Source organism: Raphanus sativus, chromosome 2 (genome assembly GCF_000801105.2).
Source record: "Raphanus sativus cultivar WK10039 chromosome 2, ASM80110v3, whole genome shotgun sequence".
Classification (NCBI taxonomy): Eukaryota; Viridiplantae; Streptophyta; class Magnoliopsida; order Brassicales; family Brassicaceae; genus Raphanus; species Raphanus sativus.
The window spans coordinates 37266336-37286837 of NC_079512.1; the positions used below are offsets into that span (position 1 = coordinate 37266336).

Below are 20502 nucleotides of genomic sequence, written 5' to 3' on the forward strand. Positions count from 1 at the left end.
TTATATCTCGGCATATAAACATGTATATATAGATTGTTGCAGTTATATTTATAGGTTTCATGTATTTTTTAAATTAGACTCAACTATTATGAATTAGTCATATTGATAAATTAATAGAATAGATTACACATAATAATTTTTCATACAATTAAAAAATGGGTTTTGTAAATTTTGACGCAATAAAAATAAAAAGATCCAATTTAGTTGTGAAAAACCCAGTTGTATTTTATTTTTAAAATCGTGACTTATGGCCCAATCTTTAAACAAAAACCTAGAAAACAAAATCTAAGTTTGAGCGACTCTGTGTCCCAAAACAAAATCATGTAAGTCCTTTAAGACAACTTAGAAGTTGCGTGATAGTAATGGTTTGAGGAGTATCCATAAAAATCAAGTAATCGTTCAGTTTTAGGAATTTTTCAGGTAAGGCATAGTTTGTTTCTCGTAATTTGGGTTTATGGCCTGTTAATAAGAAAAATAGAGGATGTTTGACCAAAAAAAATAGAGGATGTTGAACTCGAAATTCACTAATGGTCTAAGGATATTCATGATAATCCAGTGGTTGTTCGGTTTTAGTAATTTGACAGTTAAGTTTGAGTTGGTTTTAAGTTACAAAAAAAAGTTTGAGTTGGTTTCTCACAATCTGGGTTACTGGTAATCATGAATAGTTTGAAGAGTATTCATGATAATCAAGTAGTTGTTCAGTTCTAGGAATTTTCAGATAAGGTAGAATTTGTTTTTCAAAATCTGGGTTTTGTTCTGTTAGTCAGGAAGATAGAGGTTGTTGAACTTGAAATTCATGAATTGTCCGAGGAGTATTCTGGGTTTTTGTTCTGTTAAATCAATGAATCAATATTTGTTGTGATGAAAAAGAGAGGTAACTGTTGTTGTTAGATAAATAGAGAACGTGGTTATTTTGATTTATTTAGATGCAGTTATAAAATATTTATTTTATTTTTAATTAGGTAATGTGGGTTATAAAAAAGTGGACACAACTTTTATTAATAGGGCAAACTGCAGAATTAATAGAATAGATAATTTCATTTTTACACTCTTATTCATTAACTCAATCTATAATATAATGCCGGAGTTCTTTCCCTCTTGAGAGGACACGTGTCCAATTTTTAAGTGGGCCCCACCTCTTTTTTTTTTAAAGAAACAAAATGGACTGGACTATGGGCTGTGCTATTTTTTCGTGGGCTCCACCGTCTTCCTGCGCTCGACTTTGGATTAGGGCACCATCTTCATCTTCGAGATCCTTCCTTTGAAAACGCTTCCTCTTCTAGCGTTCATTTTTGTAACTCAATTTTCACGATCTCAGCCGACGTCGCGATTCCTCTTCCTGTAACGGATCTTCCACCCTCCTATATATCGAGATCTTCTATGGTCAGTTTTCGTTTGTCACTAAACTTTTCTAAGCCGCTTTCACCTTCGTTTAAGTTTAAACTCCGTCGCCAAACTCCTCCTAGATGAATTGGTGAGGATTATTTCGATTTTATGTGTTTTTTAATCCCAGAGAACAAAGCTTTTCGTTTCTTAATTCACATTGTTTGGATTTTATTTGTTTCTTTCTCCAAAGAACAAAGCTTTCCGTTTGGTTAGGATTGTTTCGATTTTGTTTGTCTGTTTTTCTTTCCGAATAACAAAGCTTTAGTTTGATTAGGATTGTTTCGATTTAGATTGTTTGTTTTATTTTCTGCAGAACTAAGCGTTCGTTTGGTTAGGATTGTCTCGCTATTATTTGTTTGTTTTCTTTTCCAAAGAACAAAGCTTTCTGTATCTTCCTGAAGCTTTCTGTATCTTCATATAGATTTATTTTTCTGCAAGACTCCGCTAATCGGGCCAATCGCTACCAGAACGATCGGAAAACCGGTTTTAGTTGAACGTTTATCTTGCCGCAACAAATAAAAAATACATAACTGAGAAATTAACATATTCGAACGTCTCTCTCTCTTTCAGGTGCAGCATCCGAGGCCGACGAATCAGGGGAAGATCAATGAAACCACCTAATGCAGTCAAACATGCTTCTTCCCGATGAGCAGGTAAAGTCGACGACTTTCTGTTCTTATTATTGGCCATTGCATATTTCATAAACCTGAAAGTCTTACTGTCTGTTTCATTGCATATTCCGGTTCCGCAGCAACGAGCAGCTTCTGGCGTTGGCAAGTACCAACAAAGAACTACCAGGTTTTGCTCTTCTTTTCTTCATAAAACTTATCCCAATAGTACTATTCAGCTATTTAACATCCAATATTTCTACTGCTGCTAGATATTGATAGTAAATTAAGTGCGATCAGGAGCACAATCACATACGGTCCCTACGGATCCCATCGTGTAATGTGTAATGGTGACTCTGCGCATGGAAGGGTAATCTGTAACCGTAATGCTACTTTATGCAGGTTTCGTCGATTACTGGCCGTTGAATATGGCAAAGATTGTGCCACTTTTGTGGTCTTTGATACCGAGATGTCTAAACTCACCAAAACGAAACCAGCTACACTAGCTCTGGAGGAGGTTTGATCTTTACCATATATATTTAGTTTCAAATGGTCCAAAGCTACTAGGTCTGTCTTTAAGAGAGTCAGTTTGCAAAAGTTGTGACTATTGCTTCAGTCACATAAAAGCAGTGGAGTTTTAGATTTACTAGAGGCATAGCCTAGATCGTTTATTACAAAAGAAATGAATTGTAGATCGTTTTTTTTTACTATTTTGTTTCCAACCCCCCTTGGTTAAGAACCCGAAGAAAGCTAAGTCTTACAGCTCTCTGATCAATTATTGCTTGATGGTGGACAACCTAGATGCTCAATTTATCAAACGGGTTCTCCAATTATTTTGACAGCGGCAGCAAGTACCTAAGGCTCCACCACCTTCAGATCGCATCTCGGGGAGGTAATCCAGAAGGAACCTATCTCTTTGGCGTGCTGCTTATGTGTTTTGGTTAGGGTTGAAAAGGGTTAAAAATGATCAACAACTTAACCGACACCAAAGGCATCAGTGTTGTCGAACGCTGCTGGGAAACTATCCAGATTGCACTGAGCGGGTTTACACTCGAGAGGAAGAATGTGTATTTGAAGTCCTATGGAAGCATGCAGTCCGAACTTTATTGCCACTCCGAAAAGCTCAACACCCCATGTAGTAAGTGTTTTCACTTCTTCCTGGTATCTGAGTTCATCGAGATGATCATGGGTCTCAACACTATCGGCCACCGTTGACGAGTTCATGATATTTCAACCCCAGTTTACTAAGTTTTGTTTTCCCCTAATAATTGTGTTATTGACTTTCTTCTTGAAAAGGATGAAACAACAATTTTCCAATTCCTGTTGTTGCTGATCGTATACTCGATCCTTTTTTCCATGTTTTCCTACTTCAATGATTAAAAAGGCGATGATAGTTGCTAAAAAGAAAAAAAATGCCTCGGCTCTGTTTCTAAACAGTTTTGATATACCCATCTGCTTTGCTCGGTGTTATTTAAAAAAAACAAAAACAAAACAATTCTAGGCCACTAATCTGATACCAAGCTATTAACTTCTTGGAAAGGGAATGCTATTTTTTTAGGGCCCTTAAACGCTTGAAACCAGCTACATTGTTCTACAGAAAATGGTGTAATTTAAGTTTGACGTGCTCCACACGGCATCCCACTTGCACAGCTAACTCTTATTGAGATAAACCATGCCGTCTACGTTTATACTCCAAATTATTTAAATGGCTTCCTAACACGTGAAACTGATTCTACAATTGCTTGCACACATAAACTCCACTTTAATTTCACGACCACTTATTTGGTTGGTCAAAGCAAATGGAAATGGTTAATATTTTAAATTCACCCCCACAAATTCCATCCAAACTCCTACTCCAAATCTTCAAGTGTCAACATACATAAGTGTGAACAATAATTTTTAGAAAGACTAAAAATTAGCCATTTAAATGTTACAATATCTGAAACTCAAAAGTCATTCTACCGTGTAAAATTCTCTTCACCCAACCTTAAAATTTTAATCTTCAGAAAACGTAAGAGAATGGTAGGGGTAAACTAATAGACGTCCTCTCCACCACAAACAATTACATTTCTTTACTTTTTTTAATCGAACTCTCTAAAACAAGAGTAAACTTCAACCAAAACTAGATAAGATCTGTCACAAAAAAAGGAAGGAGATAAATTGTACTGAACAGCAAAGAGCAGAAAACAAAACAACCAGAGACAAGAAGTACGAGTATAATAGCTCTTCTAGGAAGCAGAGAGGTGGTAGACTCGAGACATGAAACAAAACATAAGCATCAAACACAACAAAACAAAAACACTACAAAAAATGGACCATATAATGAAGGCCGATCAAAATAGAAATCATAAATTGTAACACAAAATAAAATGCAGGAAAACTAAATGCAAACAAACCCCGCGCTTGCGCGGGGTGAGAGCCCCTAGTAAGTCTAGTAACATTCACATAATATACTTAGTTATAATGATCCTGAACTTTGCTGATGAGTTCAGGCTTCAAGAACAAAAAACACTGATAATGTATAGAATTGGACTTGTGAAGTCCGATCACTAAACCAAGAAACATTGTGTCACCAATAAGAAGCAAGATATAGAGTTTTGTTCTTGGACTGCGTATACAAAACGTAGATTTCAGCTCATGTCTGAGTCCTTAGGGGAAAAGAAACAAGTTTTGGATTTACCAGTGGTTCCAAAGATATAAGTACGAAACAGGACATCAATATGATAAAGCGCCGTCGTTTTAACTTAAAACTATTGAAATTTACTAAACAACCCTTGAACGTTTCTATAATCCTAATTTAACCAGAACAAGTATGAAATTGCTCAGTTATAGCAGCCCAGAAAGCGTCGTCGTTTTTCGCCCTAAAACCCTAGATCCGTCCGTCTCCTTACAGTGTAATCAATCAATCGAGCAGGGAAGAGAGAAAATGAAAATGGGAAAAGAGATGGAGTCCCCGAAGGAGCAGAGCTCTTACACCGTTGAGCAGCTCGTCGCCGTCAATCCCTTCAACCCTGAAATCTTACCTGATCTCGAAAACTACGTCAACGAGCAGGTTAATCGCCGTCCCTCAACGATTGCTTATCTATTTTGATTGAGATTCTGATTTCTCTATCTATGATTGGCTCAGGTTACATCGCAAACGTATAGCCTGGATGCAAATCTCTGCTTGCTTCGTCTCTATCAGGTACTACTCTTCACAACCATACCATACCTTCCCCAGAGATTTTAAGTCTCTCTCTCCTAACTGGCGCATTGTTACTGTGATGCAGTTTGAGCCTGAGCGCATGAATGCTCATATCGTGGCTCGAATCCTGGTCAAGGTAATATCAGATTAACAATGTTTGTTGGTGGCTTATGATTAATTACTCTCTGTGATGTTGTTTTCTCTTTGTTTTTTTTTTCAAGGCTCTTATGGCTATGCCAGCTCCAGACTTCAGCCTCTGCCTCTTCTTGATTCCCGAAAGAGTGGTAATCTTCTTTCAGTCGGCTCATTCTTTGTACAGATGATTCATGGAGTGTCAACGTTTTGGATTCGTTAGAGTAGTTAATGGATGCACTTTTGTTTTGAATTGTGTTTGTTTTTCAGCAAATGGAGGAGCAGTTCAAGTCACTCATTGTGCTCTCACACTACCTTGAGGTTTGCAGACATTAGTGTTAGCTGAGACTTTTTGAGAGCGGAAAAGGTGTGTGTACTGAGTGTTTAGAATACTTGTTTTGCTTTTGCAGACTGGTAGGTTCCAACAGTTCTGGGATGAAGCTGCCAAGAACCGTCACATTCTTGAGTCTGTTCCAGGTATTATCATGTTTCTGAATCGTATAAAATAAGTCGTCTGGTTAAAAACCAAGTTCTGTGTCTAGACTAGTTACTTAAAGATATATATAAATCGTCTAGAAATGGCGACTCATATAAATGTCATGAGTCGTTCTTCATGATACTGTCTTATACGTTTTATGATTTCTGTGTGGATGTCTTATATACAAGACATCCACACACAAATCTGTGCTTTTGGAGTGTTACCTTCTTAGCTATCCAAGCGTATGCAAGTCACCTTCTTAGCTTTTGGAGTTTTATGATGAAATGCAGGTTTTGAACAAGCTATCCAAGCGTATGCAAGTCACCTTATTAGCTTAAGCTACCAAAAAGTTCCAAGATCTGTGCTTGCCGAGGTATATGATGTTTATTAAGCTCATGACTCTTAACACAGGGCTTTCTTTTCACCATAGGATAGCTTAAGCCATCAAATCGTAGAACTTTCGGATGTAAAGTCTCTCACTTTTATATAGTTTTTTCTGTCACGAAGCTTACACACCATAGTTATGGGTAATATATGTTTTTGATGACCTTGGTTGTCGATAAATGCCCTTACTCATTAGTTATGAACATTTTAAACAGGCTGTCAACATGGATGGTGCATCTCTAGACAAGTTCATTGAGCACCAACTGACTAACATGGGATGGATTGTAGAGAAAGGAGATGGAAGTATCGTCTTACCACAGAATGAATTTAACCATCCAGAGCTTAAGAAAAATAATACAGGTGAGAATGTTCCCTTGGAACACATCGCCCGCATCTTCCCCATCCTTGGTTAAACGAGTTTGTCAGTACTCTTGAAATTTTCCTTTTTGTCTCCCTGGCTTTTGAACTAATGCAACACTTTAAAACACAACTGTAATGTGACTTTTGCATTAACCATTATAAGTATTTTAAACTAATGCAACACACTGTAATGTGGTTTTTGCATTAACCATAAGTAGTTGCTCGATTTGACTGCACTGCAAGATTATTGGATGCCATAGTTCTATTTTATATAGGTCTCTTTGTGCTTTCTAGTTCTATACCGTCCAAAACTCTTTATGTTACCATATCGGTGTGTTTCAGTAGAGCCGTGTTTGACTCTCTGTTGGGAAGTTCTCCAATTTGAAGAAGAAAAGATCCAACAATCATTTGCTTGTTCTATTTTAAATCAGCTTAATTAAGGTCTCTTTGAATGTGGGAACGGGCATACTTGTGGTGTTCTTGTCCTATCTCTCTAACACCAGATCACATCCGAAGATTGACAGCCATCCATTTGGAAGCTCACATGTTTGACAACAGATCATCAAATCACGTGCTCCTTTCTTCTCCTTTCCCATGTACATTTTTTTTACTCCCCCATGTTTTTCACCTCGTTGTCCTATTGGTTAATATATAACTCAGCTAGATATATTATATCGTATCTTAGATGGTCGCTTAAATTATATTTATCTTAAAAACTGATTTCGAGGACCACAACCCTCTGGATTTTTAGTGTAATTAATCTGTTCAATACGCTTTTCTTTTCTGGGGTCAAATCTGTTGAATACGCTAAAAAATACGAAATCATGGTGTTTCGTAGTGGTAATATGGAGTTATCCTTGAAACAATTGAACGAACCAAAATAAATATAAAAAATTGAATTGCTTAACAATCTTCTATGTTAAGAACGGTTGGCAAAACAAAGGTAATAACAGTGATAATATCGTTGATTAATTTCTGGTCGACGACAATGAACCAAAATTTGATTTTATATTGTCGACATAATCAACTCTTTTTTAAAAAAAATAATATTATGGCATATACGTAAATGAAGTGAAATATAATTTTAATTTAATTATTATTATAGGTACGTGTCTGATAAAATGATAAATACGTGAATAAAAAGCGAAATAGAGGAGAAAAGCAACAGAAATTCAGACAAGTCGTGAACACAAAAACTGGACAAATCACAAAAAATACAACAGGGAAAAAGAAAGGAGCTGAAGAAACTGCAAATCTTCGTTTATGTAACCATTCCATTTCTTCTTCTTCTTTATTTCTATTTCAATCAATTTGAATTTTTTGTTTTTGTTCTTCGAATCTATTTGTTTGGTTTCCAGAGAAAATCGAAGAAAGGGTTTCCCTTTACATTTTTTTTTCTTCTCATCTGAGATTAATGGTTATATATGTTTCCTCGAATTGATTTCAAATCTTATCATTTATATGTTTTTTTAATCAACCGTCTCTTTTGTTATTTCTTATTTGTTTCCTTTTTTGGTTTTGTTTCTCTTTTTTGTATTAAAAAATCCGTTGCTTGCTCTTGTAGTTTAGCAATTCCTCGGAAGCTAGTGTTGCTAAGTTTCAAGGGGATGGTTTTATCGATACGCATTTTGTTGATTCTGGAATCATACAGGATAAATTTGAGCTTGAGAAACTGATTTGGATATATTTAGGGATCTCAATGATCTTGAAACGGTTTTGGTGTAAACAAATTTCAAAGCTGAGAGTGACCTTAGTGTAAGTGACGACTTGGTCTGGATCTCGGAAGCATCTAATTCCAGGTACTAGTTTATTACCCCCCCTCTCTCTCTCTCTCTCTCTTCCTTTTCTCAGACAAGCTTTTGTTTGATTCCTAATTCCTCTTTTTATGACTTGAAAGGTTGAGACTTGATGCGATTAAGCAAATGGGTGTTTCATGATATGACTCTCCCTGTTGGAGATTATTCAATTAATGGACTCACCAGATCCCAAAGCTCCTGGCTTTGTTGATTTAGTCAAATCTTGGATCCCTAGAAAGACTACCGAGTCCTCCTCCACCACCTCCACGTCACACATGTCTAGAGATTTCTGGATGCCTGACCACAGCTGTCCCGTCTGTTACGAGTGTGATGCTCAGTTCACTGTTTTCAACCGTAGACATCACTGCCGCCTCTGTGGTCGTGTTTTCTGTGCCAAATGCGCTGCCAATTCTATCCCGTCTCCGTCTGATGAAACCAAGGATAGTCATGAGGAGTCGTCATCAGACAGGAGGATCAGGGTTTGTAATTACTGCTACAAACAGTGGGAACAGGGGATAGTTCCGCCTGATAAAGGAGCTTCTATTATTAGCCTTCATTTTAGTTCTTCCCCTTCTGCTAGTACTACCTCCAATTGCACCTCCAACAGTAGCAACTGCACCGTTGATTCAGCTACTGGACCAAAGACGAATCCTCCAGGTAGCGGTCGTGTCTCTTCAAACATGGATATGCAGAATGCATCATCATCATCATCGCATAGGAATCATTCGTCTCAGGATCCAGTTGAGTTCTTTGTGAACAGGTAACTTTTTTCTTTCCTTATGTGTATTTATGCTTTTACCTTGTAGCTTCTGTTATGAATTTATCTGTTGAGTTTCTACTTTTTGGATTTGTAGTGGCAGGAGTGATGGTGAAGCATATGATGATGACGATTATAACTCTGATTATGCGCAATCTTACTCTCAAGGAAATGACTACTATGGTGCCATCAGTCTCGATGAAGTTGATCGTATCTATGGGTCGCATGTAGGTCATGATGCTGGAGAAAACATAGAGTCAAACATCCCAAGTGTCTTGCCCCCTGATCAAGATCTCGACGCATTGAATACAGATACAATAGATACACTAAGGCAGCAAGCAGATGGGTGGAATGATGAGAAGGATGGAAGCCCTCCTTGTGAAGAGGCCTTTGAGTCTGAAGTAGTAGATTTTGAGAGTGATGGGCTCTTATGGCTGCCGCCAGAGCCAGAGAACGAAGAAGATGAGAGAGAAGGATTGTTATCTGATGACGAAGGTGATGAAGGTGATAGAGGTGATTGGGGGTACCTTCGCCCATCAAACAGCTTTAAAGATAAGGAACTCCACTCTAGGGAGAAGTCCGGTGGTGCTATGAAAAATGTTGTTGAAGGGCACTTTAGGGCTTTAGTAGCACAACTTTTGGAGGTTGATAATCTACCTATGGTTGACGAAGGCGATAGAGAGGGCTGGCTTGATATAATTACATCGTTATCCTGGGAAGCTGCGACACTTCTCAAGCCAGATACGAGCAAAAGTGGAGGAATGGACCCAGGAGGTTATGTGAAGGTTAAATGCATCCCCTGTGGACGTCGAAGTGAGAGGTGAGCTTTTTTAGGACTCCTTAATTGGGATTTATATCTCTTTAGGTTGATTGCTAAGCACTATAGTACTGATTACAATGAAATGTCATTTTCTTAGTATGGTGGTGAGAGGAGTTGTTTGCAAGAAAAATGTGGCTCATCGGCGAATGACTTCAAAGATCGAGAAGCCACGTCTGCTAATTCTTGGAGGAGCTCTGGAGTATCAACGAATATCTAACCAGTTGTCTAGTTTTGACACTTTGTTGCAACAGGTATGTATCTGTTTTCTTCTTTTAGATTTTTTCCCTATGACCATGTACATGAATCCTTGGACTAGAAGAAAGGGCAAATCAAAGACGTTAAAGACTTTCTGCATTATTAAAGACTATCTCTGGTGTTTTCAGGAAATGGATCATTTGAAGATGGCTGTTGCCAAAATTGACTCTCATAACCCCCAAATTCTCTTGGTGGAGAAGTCTGTGTCGCGGTTTGCGCAGGAATATCTTCTTGCTAAGGACATATCACTTGTTTTGAATATAAAGAGGCCCCTTCTTGAGCGCATATCCCGCTGTACTGGAGCGCAGATTGTCCCTTCGGTTGACCAACTCACATCACCAAAACTGGGTTATTGTGACCTGTTCCATGTGGAAAAGTTTGTCGAGACACATGGTCAAGGTGTGAAGAAACTGGCAAAGACTTTAATGTATTTTGATGGTTGCCCCAAGCCTTTAGGATGTACAGTAAGTTCCACAATATTCTTTGTTGTTTCAGATATGAGATCCTTGACCTGTTATTATGGCTATTGCATATTGTATCTCTAATCCAGAGAGTTCTAAGATATGGTTGATTGATCTGTTTTTGTTTTTCAGATTTTGCTCAAGGGGGCACATGAAGATGAACTAAAAAGGGTGAAACATGTGATTCAGTATGGAGTTTTTGCAGCATATCACTTGGCTCTTGAGACATCCTTCCTAGCCGATGAAGGTGCTTCCCTTCCAGAACTTCCTCTGCAGACACCAATTACAGTGGCTTTACCTGATAAACCATCACCGATTAACAGATCAATATCCACAATACCTGGTTTTGCTGCTTCTAGTGCTGAAAAGTCTCCAACTGCTCAGTTGATGGGTGAGCCACATAAAGCCAATGGCGACGTTACTGGTAATTTCGCTTCTAGTAAGACTCATTTCCAAGGAAAATTAGATGGAAACGACAGGACTGAGCCTTCTAAGCAGAACATGAGTACTGATCCAGAAATGATCACCTCGAAGGACAATGGGTTAGTTCCTACTCTAATACCCAGGCAGCTATCATTTCACGCGGAAGGAGCTTCTATTCAAAAGGATCAGTGGTCTGTTTTACCCTCTCCCACAGAGCAAGTCACCGATGGTGCTGACACTAACGAATCCACAGTAACAGGAGATCAAAATTTTAGTAGACATGAACAGATGGACTCTTCAAAAGGAGACTTTCTTCCGTCAGCTTCTGACCATCAAAGCATATTGGTTTCAGCATCAACGAGATGTGTGTGGAAGGGATCTGTGTGTGAGCGGGCTCATCTACTCCGTATTAAATACTATGGGAGCTTTGACAAGCCTTTAGGCCGATTCTTAAGGGATAATCTCTTTGATCAGGTACCTTTCGTTCTTAATACGTTTTTTTCATTAAAATAGTTTAGAAGTTATGAAGCCTGTCATTTTTGGTATAGACGTATGGTTTTAAATAGCTGAAGCTTGCATTATTCTCTTGCTTTAGGATCGTTCTTGCCCGTCATGTGCGATGCCAGCAGAAGCACACATTCACAGTTATATTCACAGGCAAGGTAGTCTTACAATATCTGTTAAGAAACTGCCTGAATTGCTACCTGGCCAACGCGAAGGAAAAATTTGGATGTGGCATCGGTGCCTGAAATGTCCTCGGATTGGTGGCTTTCCTCCTGCCACACGCAGAATTGTGATGTCAGATGCTGCGTGGGGGCTGTCTTTCGGTAAGTTTTTGGAACTGAGCTTCTCGAACCATGCAGCAGCTAGTCGTGTGGCCAACTGTGGTCACTCCCTTCACAGAGACTGTCTCCGTTTCTATGGGTATGTAGAGATCTACTTCTTAATAAACACTTTCGCTGTGGAAATCATTACGTCAAATACAATACCTATGTAATTTCGGCATAGTTAGTTGCGTTGGTCATTCATTTAATGTAATCGATATAGCAAGTATCAGTTTATGTTGGAGGGTTGAAAGCATGAACTCGTAAGTACTGATTGTTTCATATATCTTCTTTACTGCAGTTTTGGGAAAATGGTGGCTTGCTTCCGCTATGCTTCAATCAATATATTTGCAGTTTCTCTGCCACCATCAAAACTTGAGTTCAACTGTGAAACCCAGGATTGGCTCCAAAAGGAATCTAAAGAGGTTACAAGTTTCCTACAGTTTTTAATTGAATATTTGCATATAATCAACAAAGCCATGAGTCTTATCTTACTTATTTGTATACAATAGGTGATTATTAAAGCCGAGGTCCTTTTTAATGAGGTTCACGAGGCACTTAGTCAGATTTCATCTAAAACAATGGGTGCAAATTCCAAGGGCAGCACTTCTGACCAGATAAGGCTTTCCCTTGAAGAACTTGCAGGACTCCTTGAGCAGCGTAAAAAGGAGTATAAGGTACCCTGTCATGCAACTTACACTCCGTTAGACTTAAGAAGTAACAGAGTTGCATATGCTTGACGCATTCACATCACTCACACTGGAAAACTCCTCACGATATATTTGTGTATAAAATATACAGACATGGTTGAATGTGCGCTTTTGTGTTATATAATGAAAGTTAATTGTCAACACGTAAATAAAAAAAACAAATATCTTACATTTGAGGGGAAAGCCATTCTGCATTTGTATACTATACACTTTTTCATGTAGTGGACTGTTTCTTGATTACACACGTCACGTCATGTTTCTGAGCAATTGTAGATTTTGTCATCTGATTCGTTAGCCTACCTAACCTGGAGTTAGTTCTTTTCTTCAATGTAGATTATTTTTCTGTTGCCCCTAAAGGCAATACTGATTTTAGCTGTTGGTGGTTTCAGGAATCTTTGCAGCAAATGTTAAGCGTGTCTAAGGACGGCCAACCTACTATTGACATCCTTCTGATAAATAAACTTCGAAGACTGATACTCTTCGATTCATATGCCTGGGATGAATGCCTGACAGGGGCGGCTAGTATGGTGAGAAATAACTATTCTGAAGCTCTGAGGAATCCTGCCACAAAAGTTATGGGTCGTGACGTCTCCTTAGATAAGCTTGGTGATGAAAAAGAAAAGTCGATATCAACCAATGCTGCAAGTAGTAATGACTCCCTTCCCAGCGATGCGGAATATGATAAAAGTCTTAAGAAGGGTAAATCGTTTTCTGATATCAGCCGGAAAAGTGGTACTCTTGAAGATGTAGGCTCAGACATACCCTCTGATCGTAGGATAGAGTCTGAATCTAGTGAAGGTGGTAAAGAAAACGTTGTGGAGCCTTCGCAGGTGGTTAAAAGAGTACTTTCTGAGAGCCAGTCCCAAGCAACGGACTTATCTGATACACTTGATGCAGCATGGATAGGTGAACAAGCTGCCTCGGAGAATGGTATTTCTCGTCCGCCTAGCAGAGCTGCTTCAGCAAATGGGACTCATAGTTATGATTTAAAGCTTTTGGATTCTGAAAGTGGGCCAACCAATGAGGAAAATACAATGCAAGTTCAGATGCCTTCTCCTAGTTTTTACTATTCACTCAACAAGAACTATTCGCTTAACTCTCGCAAGCATATCATGGCTGAAGACCGGCCTGTCTATGTTTCTTCATATAGAGAGCTTGAATGGCAAAGTGGTGCAAGGCTGCTACTTCCACTGGGGATTAATGACTTGGTACTGCCAGTATATGATGACGAGCCTACTAGCATCATAGCGTATGCCCTTACCTCATCAGAGTATAACGCCCAGATGTCTGGATCAGATAAGGCAAGGGATCGCTTGGATAGTGGAGGTTCCTTTTCACTTTTTGATTCTGTGAACCTTCTCTCGTTGAACTCTTTGAGCGATTTGTCAGTTGATATGAGTAGAAGCCTTAGCTCTGCTGATGAACAAGTTTCACAGCTGCTACAGTCATCCTTGTATCTGAAAGATCTGCATGCTAGAGTCTCGTTTACAGATGAGAGTCCTCCTGGGAAAGTGAAGTACTCTGTGACGTGTTACTATGCGAAGGAGTTTGAGGCCCTAAGGAAGATCTGCTGTCCCTCGGAAACTGATTTCATAAGATCTCTTGGTCGGTGTAGAAAATGGGGAGCTCAAGGTGGAAAGAGCAACGTCTTCTTTGCAAAAACCTTGGATGACCGTTTTATCATCAAACAAGTTACAAAGACAGAGCTTGAGTCCTTCATCAAATTTGCGCCAGCTTACTTCAAATACTTGACCGATTCCATCTGTACTAAAAGCCCTACAAGCCTTGCAAAGATCTTGGGAATCTATCAGGTACTAAATATATAATTCATAACATAACATCAACTGATTTACTTTATTACTCATTGTGTTCGACATATAATTAAACCCATGATTCTTTGCTTAAATCTGTAAAGGTCTCATCTAAACACTTCAAAGGAGGGAAAGAGTTCAAAATGGATGTCTTGGTGATGGAGAATCTTCTCTTCAAGCGTAACTTCGCTAGACTTTATGACCTAAAAGGCTCCACTCGTGCCCGTTACAACCCTGATACAAGTGGTAGCAACACAGTTTTGCTGGACCAGAATCTGGTGGAAGCAATGCCCACATCTCCAATATTTGTTGGGAGCAAGGCAAAACGGCTTCTTGAAAGAGCCGTCTGGAATGATACATCGTTTCTTGCTGTAAGTTTTCCAGTTGCTTCTCTTCTTTAAACTGTTTTTAAAAATGTTCTTGAGCTGTACATGTTACTAATGGAAGATGTGTTGTTTACTTTCTTTCGCTGAAGTCAATTCATGTAATGGATTACTCCTTACTAGTCGGGGTAGATGAGGAACGAAGCGAACTTGTTCTAGGAACTATCGACTTCATGAGGCAGTACACTTGGGACAAACATCTGGAGACTTGGGTCAAAACTTCAGGGCTACTTGGAGGACCAAAGAATTCAACTCCCACAGTGATATCACCGCAGCAATACAAGAAACGTTTCAGGAAAGCCATGACAGCTTATTTTCTCATGGTTCCTGACCAATGGTCACCTGCCACAGTTGTGCCAAGCAACAGTTCTTCAGCAGCAGATGTGAAGGATGAAGAAGAGAGAGACGATCGTCCAGGTGTTAGGTAAAAACTCCTGAATCATCATCTTCTGCAGTTAGCAAATATAGCAAGACATTACACAATATTGGGTTTAGTAATGGCTTCTTCTCTGTTCAAGTTTTATTTGTTTTTTTTTCTTTTGGAATGGTCTATGGGTAATACCTGTTTATGTTTTTACCCTTAGCCCTCAAGTGGCCTATATGTAGTAGCTCTTTTCATCGCCTTTGCATCAGAAGTAATAAAAGCAAGGTGCAATTGTATATACAATGCTTCTTTCTTTTAGTTTCTTTGTTACTTTTGTTTATGACATTTTGCACATCAAAATACTCTTTAATATATCATCTTAGGGACTTCTTTTCACTTATAACTTGAAAGTCTCAACTCATAATTTTAAAAATTTCATATCAGAAGCTAAAATTGAAAGACGCAAATATTAGCAAAAAGATAACACTGAGCCATGTTAAATTAGACGCCCAAGCCAGCAGTAAACGTTACTCCCGTAGAAGGCAGCCAGAGGTTTCCTTCAATGAACTGAGAAACTGTGAAATTGTTAGCCTGGTCCGAGTTGTTAAACACGTGGTAACCAGGCCACTTGACTCGGCTGCTGAGTCCTGAACCTGGTCCGTAGTTCAAGAACTCTCCATAGAAGAGTGTGTCCAAAGCAAAAGTGGTGTTCCACTCGAGCCATCCTTCCGGCCTCACAACATCGCTCAAGTTGTTCCTCATGAAAACTGTCCTTGAGTATTGCTTCCATGGCCTTCCTAGATATGTGTGTGTCGTGTTCAGGTATGGGAGTAAGTCTGTGTCCGCTGAGATATTGCTGAACTGAATCGAGAATCCTAAATGTAAACAAAAAAATGGTCCAATATAATTGAGAATCATTATATTACATATTTTCTTGGGTGACAAGAAACTACATGTTCTTAATGTTATTAACGAAACCCTAATTAAAGAGTTTCAAGAAGTGCTTGTCTACCTGAGGGTTGGTCAGCTTCTTTCCTGCCTTGTGCAGTGATGGTGTTCTTTTGGTCAGTGAGTCCTTTCTTAACCAAAATTTGACAATTTTGAAACACAACGGTCCCATCACCAAATATAAAATCCACCGTTCCAGTTATAGTGCACTCGCGGTAAAACTGACGCATAGTGTGCGTGTAGAGTGTGTCTTGATAACCTCTCATGGCACATCTGTAGAACACAGATAGGTCAGAGTCTGACCTAAGGGCTACGGCTTGATGCTTCTCTGGTCCCGCTGTGTTCTGGAACGTTATATCTCTAGCCAAGAATCCTCTTCCGTTTACAGCTGAAATATATATATATATATATATAAATATAATTATAACCAATTTTCACGTGTGTATTAATCAACAAGTATCTTACAAAACATTTAGTTACCGAACGTAGCGGATCGGAACGTGGTTGAGCCGTCAACGTAGCTGCGGTTACCGGAAATAACTGTCACGTCAATGCCATCGCCTAGCATTACGAGGTTCCATTTCTTCTTCTTAATCTCAACGTTCTCCAAGTATAAACCCTTTTTAATATATATGACGAAACGTGTCCAGCTGTAATCAGGAGCTTCTTCAACGGCGTCCATTATGGTCGTGAAGTTGCCTGTCCCATCCTGTGCTACAATAACGTCGTAACTCACTCCGTTTGTCTCAAGGAGTCTCCGGTCGTCCCGTCTGAACCAGTCTGGGAATTGGCTTTCCTCATCGTCGTCAGTGTTCCTAAGTGTCCGGCCTGGTGGAGCCGTTGGTCCTTTACCAATTGGACGAGGTTTGGTAATGGGCTGAGGTTTCTCGTCGGGCTGAACAAGTGGTAACAGGTCACTAAGCATAGAATATAATTGACCGAGACTGCCTGAAACGAGCCAAAATATCATAATAGGTTAATGATACACTTATATTGGATAAGCAAACCTCATTTTGTTTATAAAATGTACACTGAAAATACTGAAATTATATAATGTTATGTTTTTAATCTAAAACCGAATCAAACCGAAACGAAATGTGATTGTAGTTTATAGACTGTTTCTCAAACTGAAACAGAAAACAAAAAAATAAAAAAATCTGAATTGGATGCGCATGCTTAAAAATTTACTATAGCATTATGTTAATTTACTTTTAGTGACCCACACAAATAATACAATTAACATGCTTAAATAAAGATTAATTACCAGCGACAAGAGGTTTGATGAGACCAGATGTACCGTCGAAGCCTTCCATGCAAGTGTCTTGATTGGAGAGAGCAGCGCTTAACCATGTCTTTGTGTCTGATCCCACGTTCCCTGTTCCGTTGCCCTTACCTGCTGACCCCACTCCAAAACCATCACATGTCTTCCTCTTTTATAACTACTACTCGTAATTTTATTCCTACTTATTCAACACTATCATTTTCATTCATTCACACTTACATTTATTATGCAATAAGTATCTACGATTTTGAATCCATGTTCCCTGTCCCTACGACGCACATGCCATTTACTAATGATTATGTAAAAGTTGCTTTCTTTTCATAAACGAAAATGCATAGCCTTGACGTAACATAATCATCGTCACTTGACATATGTTTATATTTAAATTTAATGTATACTAAAATAACGAGATGGAAAGTTCTAACATTTCTTGACTGATAGATAGCGAATACTATAAACACAAGTTTTGGTTACTACCAGAAATGATCTGGTAGAAATGACTCCCCTGCTTTAAATATTTCTTCTATGTATATGCATTTTGTAAAACTTTGAAAAATAATATAGCATAGTGCATGCATGTATATAATAAGGTGGATTGGGAATTTTGGTTTTCAAGACCACGTTCAATTTGATTAACCCCTACATTCTCTAAATAATATTTTTTGTGATGCAAGATTAATTTATCATAGATGATGGGCAAAGAACCACATATTTCAACTTAATTTATGCAGCAAGTACAAAAACAAATTCTTTACAGAAAAAAACTTCTCGATTCAGCCAATTTCAGTTAAAAGTTTTTAAAAAGGTGTCTTACTATATTAGTACCATTTAACACCATGAAGGATCAAATGATCAAATTTATTGGTCGTCGCGAATCTAACTAGACAAATCTCCAAACCAGTCGAGTTGTACAGGTGTGTTGTTTCACAATAATTGATGTTTTGTGTACGTAACACGTTTATAATATATAAGGCTAAAATTCCTCTACAATATTGTACGTCACATAATTAATTAACACAAATTAAGGTCCTTGTCATTGCCTTTTTGTGTATATGATGTGTAATGTTGAAAAGAATATCATCACAATGTATTTGGGTGTTTGTCTTTCGGTTAATTAGTCTTTAGATGTCAATAATTAGTCGTCCAATTTGTCAAATATTTCTGATTGATCACACACACACACATATATATGTGTGTGTAATATATTATACACACTAAAGCCGATTTTTTTCTTCTAATCAGTTTGTTGAAAATACAATAAAGTTAAGGTAATCGGGATCTTTCTAAAGAATGGCCACCAGCTATTAGCCTTTACCAAATGTCTAGTTAGATCCGTTTTGTTGGCAGAATTCATATATATTCTCCATATTTTTCTTTCGTAAATTTGTCGATTGATCCAAAAACAATGTTGAATTGAGGAAAAAGTTTGCATGTTCTATAATCGAAGTTTAAAAAATTATGCACTGAAAGTTTCTAACACTAAAGGTGTGAATTTTGTTAAAACTAGAGTCATGGTTTTAAATGTAAGTACCATTTGGATTCTGAGAAGCATAAGCAGACCAACTCAGTTCGTCTGAAGAAACATCGAGCAGATCCATGCAATCCGAAACCGCATCTTGCAGCCGACTATCTCCACTGAAATCCGCAAACTCAGACAAAATCGAAGTCACTTCTCCTATTACTCCCACAATCGTGTCAATGGAGCTCACAAACTCACTTGCCGGAACTTTCAAGTACCCGTACTGCATTTGCATGCTCTCTTCCGATGACACACACAGACTCAACGTCAAGAAGATCAAGATGCCCTTCCACCATGACATTTTGTTAATAATTTTTTTTATGACATTGAAGTTTCTTCTGAGTCAGTGTGGAACCTTTAAAAGAAGGAAGGCATTTAATTCCACCCACCTGCCTGTCTACCCCCAAACAGTTATAGTCTACGTAACGTAAATTAAATAATTGGGACTTAACTTCATTATCCCACCAAACAAGCTCGTTCTTTCAACGTTGATCATTTCTATTATTTTCAATAGTAATATTTATGAGACGTCTTAATTATAACTCAACCGTCCCACACATACATTCTCAGATTTGGTCGTGTAGTAGCATGCAGCTGTTTCACAGTTGTATTAAAATCATATATGACATGTGTTTATCCAAGATGTGTGTTTTCTAATTGATAGTGTACATAATTACTTTTATAAATCTTACATAGAAATCATTCAATCTCGTTCGTTGTATATGTCAAATTGAAAATCAAATCATATTCTTGTACTGAGAAAGTAAAACATCAATAACTAAAAAAGAAACAAAAGTTTTAGGTTTATAAATATGAAATAGAATACTAATGATAAATAACTAGTATTCATATTTGTAATTGAGTTGGCCTAGTTTAGACACCAAAGAGAAAGACCGTAACATACTGCTAGTATACTACCGCAGAACTTCCACTGCATCACTTCCCGAAGTTGATATACGTCCACAATATTTCGATGTTTGTCTTCTCTTCTGCCATATATTCCATAAGAAGAAAACAGTATGTGATTTATTAATGCAGAATGTACTACTATACATGTACGATAAGCGGCATTTATTAAATGCTATCTGCTGAGTTTATAATTCGATGGCGAGATTCGATATAAATGTATAGATGGCCTAGCTATAGATGGATTGTAAAGATAAGCTAGAGGATCCCCTAGAGAGCTTAATAAGTTAATCTAGCTGGCCAATATACGCGGGAAGCTTACTAAATGTTTTAGTTAACGCGTTGATTACTTTGTAACCATAGATGCCAATATGCCATACCTAGTGGAATATCCTCTTCTGTTTGAACTTTGATCAATATAAAATAGAAACTGATGTGAGAAAAGAAGAAGAGAAAACTCGTGATCGTCACTCTTAAGAAGGAATATGAACTAGCTAACAAAAAAAAAGGAGGAGGAACAATTTTTTGTTTTTAATACGAGTCATGACTCATGACTTTTTTTTTTTTGATCACATCATGACTCATGACTAATTGCAAGGTACATGATGAATCGACGGATGTGGAATCGAAGTAACGTTGAACCGTATTTTAGTGAATTGATATTTTACAAGGCCCAGTGGGCCAATTTCATAAAGTTTAGAACAAGACTTG

At 38.1% G+C, this 20502-nt stretch overlaps 4 protein-coding genes across 10 annotated transcripts; 3 read left to right on the forward strand and 1 right to left on the reverse strand.

Moving 5' to 3' along the window:
• The first annotated feature begins 1206 nt into the window (after positions 1-1206).
• LOC130498497 (uncharacterized) lies at positions 1207-3450 on the forward strand. Of its 5 annotated transcripts, none has more exons than XR_008937402.1 (5): positions 1207-2039; positions 2138-2184; positions 2267-2331; positions 2397-2511; positions 2837-3450. XR_008937402.1 is itself a non-coding variant. In XM_056991925.1 (5 exons), exons 2-5 carry the CDS (start codon positions 2007-2009, stop codon positions 2888-2890), a joined length of 249 nt encoding a protein of 82 aa, XP_056847905.1. In that variant the 5' UTR covers positions 1207-1383; positions 1957-2006; the 3' UTR covers positions 2891-3445. The 5 variants fall into 5 exon arrangements, 4 of the variants coding, with proteins under 4 accessions (XP_056847905.1, XP_056847897.1, XP_056847900.1 ...); XM_056991925.1 differs by lacking the exon at positions 2267-2331 and having other exon boundaries at positions 1207-1383; positions 1957-2039; positions 2837-3445; XM_056991917.1 differs by having other exon boundaries at positions 1207-1383; positions 1957-2039; positions 2267-2511; positions 2837-3441.
• A 1394-nt stretch (positions 3451-4844) lies between these two features.
• Positions 4845-6708, forward strand: LOC108826855 (eukaryotic translation initiation factor 3 subunit K). The gene is made up of 8 exons (XM_018600207.2): positions 4845-5046; positions 5122-5178; positions 5264-5314; positions 5400-5462; positions 5581-5631; positions 5721-5787; positions 6079-6161; positions 6388-6708. The coding sequence occupies exons 1-8, from the start codon at positions 4921-4923 to the stop codon at positions 6583-6585; spliced, it is 696 nt and encodes a 231-aa protein (XP_018455709.1). The 5' UTR covers positions 4845-4920; the 3' UTR covers positions 6586-6708.
• Positions 6709-7658: 950 nt separating this feature from the next.
• LOC108842114 (1-phosphatidylinositol-3-phosphate 5-kinase FAB1A) lies at positions 7659-15532 on the forward strand. 3 transcript variants are annotated; one of them, XM_018614929.2, is made up of 13 exons: positions 7659-7797; positions 8097-8331; positions 8430-9088; positions 9183-9905; positions 10003-10156; positions 10289-10624; positions 10754-11518; positions 11640-11968; positions 12170-12293; positions 12381-12545; positions 12968-14389; positions 14494-14760; positions 14865-15532. In XM_018614929.2, exons 3-13 carry the CDS (start codon positions 8502-8504, stop codon positions 15198-15200), a joined length of 5208 nt encoding a protein of 1735 aa, XP_018470431.1. In that variant the 5' UTR covers positions 7659-7797; positions 8097-8331; positions 8430-8501; the 3' UTR covers positions 15201-15532. The 3 variants fall into 3 exon arrangements, with proteins under 3 accessions (XP_018470431.1, XP_018470430.1, XP_056859581.1); XM_018614928.2 differs by having other exon boundaries at positions 8184-8331; XM_057003601.1 differs by having other exon boundaries at positions 7675-7797; positions 8224-8331.
• LOC108842115 (probable pectinesterase/pectinesterase inhibitor 44) lies at positions 15482-19224 on the reverse strand. Its single transcript, XM_018614931.2, has 5 exons — positions 18898-19224; positions 17349-17477; positions 16565-17032; positions 16149-16472; positions 15482-16011 (listed from the first exon to the last, which is right to left on the reverse strand). Exons 1-5 carry the CDS (start codon positions 19184-19186, stop codon positions 15638-15640), a joined length of 1584 nt encoding a protein of 527 aa, XP_018470433.1. The 5' UTR covers positions 19187-19224; the 3' UTR covers positions 15482-15637.
• Positions 19225-20502: the final 1278 nt, after the last annotated feature.